Source organism: Blastomyces dermatitidis (assembly GCF_000003525.1).
Source record: "Blastomyces dermatitidis ER-3 genomic scaffold supercont1.1, whole genome shotgun sequence".
In the NCBI taxonomy this organism is placed as follows: domain Eukaryota; kingdom Fungi; phylum Ascomycota; class Eurotiomycetes; order Onygenales; family Ajellomycetaceae; genus Blastomyces; species Blastomyces dermatitidis.
The window spans coordinates 8,994,247-9,002,393 of record NW_025544774.1 but is presented as its reverse complement, the minus strand read 5'-3'; the positions used below and the strand labels follow the sequence as shown (position 1 = coordinate 9,002,393).

General features: G+C 38.7%; 1 protein-coding gene across 1 annotated transcript; it reads right to left on the bottom strand.

Moving 5' to 3' along the window:
- Nucleotides 1–1,826: 1,826 nt before the first annotated feature.
- On the bottom strand, nt 1,827–3,775 carry BDCG_01178 (pathogenesis associated protein Cap20). The gene is made up of 4 exons (XM_045416682.1): nt 3,562–3,775; nt 2,791–3,491; nt 2,621–2,705; nt 1,827–2,551 (listed from the first exon to the last, which is right to left on the bottom strand). Exons 3-4 carry the CDS (start codon nt 2,669–2,671, stop codon nt 2,021–2,023), a joined length of 582 nt encoding a protein of 193 aa, XP_045272350.1. The 5' UTR covers nt 2,672–2,705; nt 2,791–3,491; nt 3,562–3,775; the 3' UTR covers nt 1,827–2,020.
- Nucleotides 3,776–8,147: the final 4,372 nt, after the last annotated feature.

Sequence of the window (8,147 nt, the reverse complement as noted above, 5' to 3'; positions counted from 1 at the left end):
ACCAATCAATGAGTGACTTACTTCAACATGATAGTCCCATAACTTCGTTTCCTACCAAATAGAAGCCGTATATTACCACTACGAGTTGCCGTTCAGCTCCCGTTACGGGCTCCCCTCCAAGAAACCACTTACTGAAAATAATGGCGCTCAGCAACAAACATATCCGGACCGCAGAGTAGTACAGATATGGATATGGATCACTAGCTCCTCCCCTTCTCTTTTCCGGGCAGATACTCACCGCAGTGGTGGGCCTACCCTGCCAGATGTCCACCTATTTCCTACCAACAACACCAGCTTACATCCCTGCTCGTGGACAACGGGAAGGGGCGATCGACGAGCGACGACGATGGCCGGGCAGACTGAATGTGTTGCATCTTGGTTCTCTTACCTACCTACTCTTCAGCGTGTCTGACCGGCAATGTGGAAAAGAAGGTACAGGGACAAAGGTCTTCTAGCAAGGAACTAGAAGAAAGAAAAAGAAGTTAAATCCAAAAATCGAAAATCATCGATGATTTCGTCCCATTCTTCTCAAGAAATTCTTTTTCTGGATGGATTTTGCGCCGTTGTCGCGTGATTTTTAACATTGGATTTACTTTCTTCTCTTTATTTCTTTTCTCCTTGCTAGGCGGCGGCCACCGAAGCAATATGTCAATGAAGGCGGTCTTATAATTAACTGTGAAATTCGATGCTTTATCACTAGACTGAAATTGAACAACATCCTTACATATGTAGTATGTACATGTACCACCAACCTTGGGTTTGCAGCCACAACTTCTATCACCCCATTAGCAAACTAAGCTAGGAAGCTTAGAACAAAAAAAAAATCCTGAGAGTTTAAAAAAGCCCCTTCTAGAGAGCTTGAAGCATGGATCTTGGACACTCAAAAGGACCGTAGTTATGCCACAAGTTCGAGAAAAAGGGCATGAGGATTTAGGCGCGCGAATCTGAATCTAAGCGCTCGCTTAGATAATTAACGCGGGAACCGCTAGCCAGCCATTGCTTCAAACTGGCTAGAAGGGGCGGATCTTTTTTCAGTTTATATTATTTTTTCATTTTATTATTTTTTTTTTCATTTTTTCATTTTTTCATTTTCATTTTTTTCATTTTTTCTCTGTTTGAGTCACTTTATACATAGGTGGCAAACAATTTCCATTTTCTTCTACTTTTTAGAACTAGTGAAATAAGCTTTTCCTCTGCTTTCACATGTAAATTTGTCTGTCACATGTCAAATAGAGCTCAAACTACCTCTGGAAAAAAAAAAGAAAAAAAAAAAAAAAAAAAAAAAAAAAAAAAGAAAAGCAAAAAGAAAACAGGAATGATGATATCATATTTTGAACATTGTCTCAACAAAGTGGAAACAAAATCAATTATCACAAGCTAGAATATGTATTTTCAGATGAAAGAATGAAATGAAAGAAGTAGAGAGAAAATTTCCAGTTTAGAACTCAAAAGATACTAGATTTGTTATAAATAATTAGTGAAAAAAATTAACCTAAAGTAAGCAAGTTATGCAGAGAGGCACTAGCAGAGAGAATAGTACAGTTTTGATGATACAACCTGAGACACATGGAAGATGTCAATGATGTATGAGAGAGGAAAAGTCGGTAACAAAAAAAAAAAAAAAAAAAAAAAAAAAAAAGCACAGGAATTGGCAATTGGCAATGGAAAAAATCAATAATGATAAATGATAGAACACCCTGTCCACTGAAAATAAAAAAGCAATCAAACGCCAGACAAGAGTGAAGGAACAATCTCACCCCCCCAAAAAAACCCTCAATATCACACAAGTAGCAGCTATGGATGAAAGAAACTGAACCCATTCAGTAATTAGTACCAACAAGAAGACAAACACTTTTTAAATCTAAAAGGAGAAAGGTCTTTTTTTTTCATCTTTTCTTTTTTCATCTTTTCTTTTCTTTTCTTTTTTCTTTCTTTTTTTTTTTGGGGGGGGGGGGGGGTCAATCGTCCAGATTAAGAATCAAGGCTTGGACAGACTCGAAAGAGTCATTCATCCCTCATCTCACTGCTTCGAAGGTTTCTGCTTCGAAGCCTTCTGCTTCTTCTCCGAAACAACCTCAACGCCCTGCCTCCCCTTCTCCTCAGCCTTCGTAATGTATGACCTCAACCACGCCAACGATTCTGACGTGATAGTCAGGCCCGTGGTGATCACTGCCTTGCCGACAGTAACGTATCCATCGCCGCCACCGCAGTTCTTGTACTCGGACGAATACACCTGGAGCACATGATTCTTGCCCTCTTCAACGACACGCAGTGGCAGGTGGATGTATCCTTTGAGAGTGCCTTTGATGGTCTCCGTGTCCTTCGTGACGATGGGGAACCGGTCTTCGACGCGCTTGAGCCCTTCGTCGCCGAGGGAGTCGGCTTTGGCGACGTAGGGGCGGACATAGGTGTAGGGCTTGGAGAAGAAGGGGAGGACGGGCTTTGCGTAATTGGCGTAACCTTGGTCGGCGAGCTGGAGGGACTTTTGGCCGTAGGGGTGGTTCTTGAAGTAGGTAAGGGAGTCGGAAACTACAGGGAGGGTGGAGAGGTGCTGCCGATGAATATATAGGTTAGAGAGCTAACAGGGAGCAGGAGGAGTGATGAGAGGGGAGGCACAAACATGGAGGAACTGGGAGGATGGCTTTTCGCCATTGACGATGGGTTCACCCATGTTGAGTGGTGGTTTGTTTATTGAAAATAGGATTCTGTATGGCGATTAGTGGGTTTTCTATTATTACTAAGGAGTAAAAACGACGGTATGAATAGGCAAATATAAAGATATATACTTACTATACAGGTAGCAGGTGATGCAATACGTCAGGACTGAAGGTGTATCAAGTAATATATATATGGGACTAGGGATAGGGGATAAATTGCGAAGCAGTATGTAGTAGTTGTGTTCCTAAGAAAGTTATAGGTAGATGGAGGAAGAGAAGAAGAAAACAGCAAAAGGTGGGAAGAAGAGGGGAACCGGGTTGTTGTTATTATGACTATGAAGCAGAGAACAGGAAAAAATGAGGAGAGAGATCAAGACCAATCCAAAGCCAAGAACCCCTCAGGCAGAAGGGAAAACGTGCGTGCACCTACCTACCTCTTGCTTCCCAGCTTTTCCGCAGCAAGCAACAACCGCAAAACTCTCACCCTTTTCCTTGTCGTTATTCGAACTCTACTAATAGCCCTGGAGCTTTGCGCTTCTAGATCCCGCCTTGCAGCGAATCAGCGCCCAGGGTCGCCCGTGTGTGAGCTCCTGAGCCCGAGCTGCTGGCCACTTACTACCAGGGCCGGAAGCATGTGAAAGTGGCCAGGCCGGCGGGGTACAGAGGTAAGCATAGTCTACGTATGTACAGTACATGTACAGTACATGTATAGTATATGTACCGTACCTGCGCCTATACCTGTGCAGACATGCATTGATCTTGGGGGTCCCGCGGTTGATCGGCCCTTCTACCAGCAGTGCGCTGGTGGTGACTGAGCTCTTTTGCCCCAGTAGCCTACACATGATTATTATGATTATTAATAAAATATTGACTCGCCTGTTGCTTTTGGCTTCTGTCTACTTGCCAGTTTTCCCAGTCTTGATCTCTCCCCGTAAGTTTATCCACGGCCAGCACTCACTAATGAAAGATAAGTTAACCACCACACCAGCACAGCGCCCCACGTTCGATAGTAAATCTCTTCGCAATATCTGTCCTCTCCCCAAGGAATTTTTGCAAACAGAATATGTAAGTTTACATTACTTCGTGATATCATTGACACAGGTCCCGCTCCAGTTGCATATAACTATGTAGTTAGTCAATGGGTATTTAATATTTCAGTCAAATGGATTTTTTTAAAGACACGAACTAATTATACTAATCTGAATGTAGCTAGTGTATTACTATATATAATTTAGTCAGTCTTGGCTTTAGGTACCGAGTCTCTCAGATAGAGTTCACCCAGGTATATAGAGACCTGAGTACCCTAGTCCAGGTCTAGACCCCCCTTTCAATAAACCTCCAACGAGAAGATATTGATTACTAATAAATCAGTATCATCAATGCATGCACCTTGTAACAACTAGTTTTGTCGCGTCGCATGGCGCCAATTCCCCGCATACGGTAGTCTATAGTGACAAATGTGTCAAATGGCTTTTTTCAATGTTTTTTCAGTGGAAAGGCTTAATTCCACATAATACTTATTTTATAGTCACGCACCAATTACACTAGTCCTAATATAGTTAGTATATTACTACATATGGTTTAGTCAGACTTGGCTTTCAGACTATGAACTTCCACCCCACAAATCTCTTACTCTGTAACCTCTCACACTGGCGATGGAGGCTCTCAGGTATATAGATATAGAGTTTCACTGCGCCCGCTGAGTATAGAGACCCTCTGGGTAGAGGACCCTGTGTATAGAGCCTCTGGGTATAGAGACCCCTGAGCATAGAGACTGAATATAGATTCCTCTATATACACTGTGTAAGAGACGGTCTCAGAGCCCTGGGTCATTATTTCATACAACCTCCAATGAGGAGATCTTGATTGCTAATACAATCAGTATCATTAATGTGTGTTCATTGTAACACTAGTATAAAATATTCATTTGACACATTTGACACTATAGAACTGCCGTACCGCAGCCATGCTTAGTCTTTTAATGAAGCTCGAAGTCCTGTTTGAAGAATCCATGTCCCAGGTACACTCATCCATCTCAGCAATGCCTGAGATGCAAGGGTGATTAAATATGTTCTTTCGCCCGTAGCAGAGATTTTCACCTTTTGACGCTTAATGGCTATTAGCGGTCGATTTTTCTTGAGACCAGCAACTGAGGAGTTCTTTATGAAAAGGTAATACCAGATACAGTTCATTTGGAACAAGATTAGATTTTTATTATCTTCCGCCACCTTGTTCGGGATGGCGACTTCCCCACCACAAATAATATCATCTATCAGGTGAAACCCATGCAAATACGTTCTTTTTATTGAGATCTTGTTGCTCTCTATTATGATCCCGTCCTCCCTGCCTATAGAGCTCACCACGGGGATAGCATGCCGCTTGCCTCCCCGTCGAATTTGACATGTGATGGCGGGGCTTCTGTGTGTTACTTCTGTGTGTTATTGTGCTATTGTGCTATTGTTAGGCACACGCCAAAACATTGGCCGCCTACATTTTAGCAGCTTGTCCCGGTCCGGTCCGGACCGGACACCCCACCATGCCTTTCCCCATTCACATGACTCCTTCAGAAGTGAGCTTTCCAATCATGAAGTCTCTTTTAACTAGGCGGCAAATGCTGACTACCCCCTTTGTCTTTTTCCCTCGAAGAGTAAGACCCGTGCATTAGATTAGAAATCATCTGCCCAATTCTCCTCTCTAAGGGCTTTTTGCCTCTTCAGCGTTTCAAATTCAAAAGGTCAACTGAATGATCAAGGCGGAATCAGTAGGCTATCAGCTTCTTCAGGGGTCAGGTTGCCTCTTATAATGATAAGCTCCTGCTCTGGGATTCGGGTTAATAGAAAGAGAGGATATATATGACTCCGCCGCCGAACCGACATTAGCGACAAGGCGAGGCGCGGCTCGGCTAACCTTATCAGAACATTCCAGGAATGGATGGCCAAGAAGCATTTAGGTTTGTGCAACATATGAGGCCCATATCAGCTACTCCGCCATGGTAAAAGCTTAATACTCATTATATAGACACGCACCAATGGTGCTAATTCAAATATAATTAGTGCATTACTATATATGGGTTAGTAAGTCTTGGCTTTCAGACTATGAGCTCCATTTCCACAGATCTCTAAACATACTCAGCACCGGATATAGAATCTCAGATATAGAAACTCTCAAGTATTGTAAGAAATCCCGCTTCTCACGGATTCTTTACCTCTATTCCTATCTCTCACATAATTAATAGGGTTAGCAGCCCTTGGCTACACACAACTATATAGACTGAAGTTTGTGAATACTATTTATAACTCAGCTTGAATACTATTATATATTTAATCTCTATATTTATTCTTTCTATTATAAACACTTCTAGTAGTTAACAGTATATATTATATCAAGCTGTAAATATCTGAATAATTGTCTGTGAGTACTTATTCTTACATTTCAAGCTCAGTCAGTCAGTAACTGTCTATTATAACTGAAAGAACTAGAAACTTATATACTTCAATCTCTATAAACTCTACTGCAGACACTCAGAAGCAGTCATCTGAATCATGAATAACTTTTATAAAAGAAGTCTTAGAGAACTTATTAATTACTTATAGAATATTATTCTTTATATCTATAACAGAGAAACTCTCTAAATGTAAGAGATCTACGCTGAATAAATCAGTATTATATTGATAGATCTTATATAATAAAGATAAAAACATTAGAGAAGAAAAGAAAGAGAAAGTATGAGAATCAGTGATTGAAATGAATATTTATACATGTATATAATGATGTATGCAGTGAAGCTTCAGAGTAGAAGAATATATATATGTTTATAGCAGCTAAGAATCAGTGATTAAGAATAACTGAGAATCAGAGTATATATATTCATAGCAGCTGAAGATTGATGATTAAGAATGACTGTAAATCAGAGTATACATATTCAAGAATGAAGTGATTGAAACCTGTGAAGTATAATGAAATAGTCTATATAATTGATTAGATACAGCTTATCACATTAATCTCTCTCTTTCAGAAGCAGTTTTCATCAGTCAAGAGTCACTGTTTCAGATAACACAGAACTCAGAGTTCAGATCAGTTAATTAGAACTGACTCATTTCACAAAATATTATCAGCTGCAGCTGTGAGATCTCTTATTGAGAATATTCTCAATCTCTTACTCAAGCTTATTATCTTCTTCTATGATGTCTGATAACTGTCAGTTGAAAGTCAGTTAAGAAGAGAATAAGTCAGTGATAGTATAACAAAGTAAGCTTATATAAAATACATTATAAATTTCTGATAATATGTTAAGACAGTAGTTATAACTATCTAGAACTTCTATCACTTTATATCTGATATAACAGTAATCTAGTGTATAAGATGAACATGTGATTTATATATTCTTAAGATTCAATCATATTTATATCAGATCTTCTATCTTATATTATTCAGCAGAGTCTCAGTGAATATTAATTTAATTCTCTTAATCTTATTTCACAGTTATTATAGAGATCTCTGCTTAATTACAGGTAGACTGGCCGCTGAAATCATGAATTTCACGTTTGGTTTTATTTGATCTGATTTCATACATTTCTTAGCATGAATTCCGCTGGGACTGGCTATTAAAAAAACATGTAAAGTGACTATATATCAGATCTTAAAATGAAATCATGACTTGAAAAAAATAAGAAAGTGATTTCATTTGATCTCATTTAATCTCATTCTTAGCATAAAGTTACTATTTTTAGACATTTTAAGGTTTTTTTTAGACTATTTTTAATTTTTTAAAAAGTAACACTTTTTGGTAACACTTAAATAAGATTTAAAGTCATTTAAAGCAATAAAAATAATTTAAATTGAGAAGTGAAAATCATGATCTCATTTGAAAAATGTGACAAGAGTAGATAGTAAGTCTCACTGAAACAGTATGAAACTACTATCTAATGTTAAAACTGTGTAATGAGATCAGTTGAATTGGTAATGAAACTATCAAAAAATCTAGTCCTGGTCTCAGACATGGTCACACGGTCAGTCTAATTACAGACATCTCAGAGCTTCATCACTATATTATCAGTGATTTGAATCAGACTGCAGAGATTCAGTGTGAACTGTATAATCTCTAGAAGATTTAACACTTTCATATAATATTCATATATAAGAAAGAACAGACTTATATCTATTAAAACAGTATCTTAATCATTGATAGTAATCTCTGTGTATAGAAGAAGATTATATCAATCATTTTATAAGTAATTACAGAACTTATGAAGATAATTCTTTATAATCTGAACTATTCATTCTGATATATCATCAGTCTCAGAGTGATAGACAGTTCACAGATAATATATAATCTTGAGAACTTGACAGATTCTAGTTCAGAGAGTGCTCATGAATTGATAGTCTCAATTCAATACTATTAATCTCAGTAACTCACACATTCAATAGAATGAACTCTGTAAGAAGACTTCAGTGACTTATTCAGTATTTATCTTATTACAAGATTTCAAT

What these genes read in the sequence shown, in the direction of transcription:
- BDCG_01178 (XM_045416682.1), bottom strand. Translation starts at nt 2,671, where the DNA reads ATGGGTGAACCCATCGTCAATGGCGAAAAGCCATCCTCCCAGTTCCTC. An exon ending in CATCCTCCCAGTTCCTCCAT is followed by an intron (nt 2,552 to 2,620) that starts GTTTGTGCCTCC and finishes ATTCATCGGCAG; the next exon opens with CACCTCTCCACCCTCCCTGT.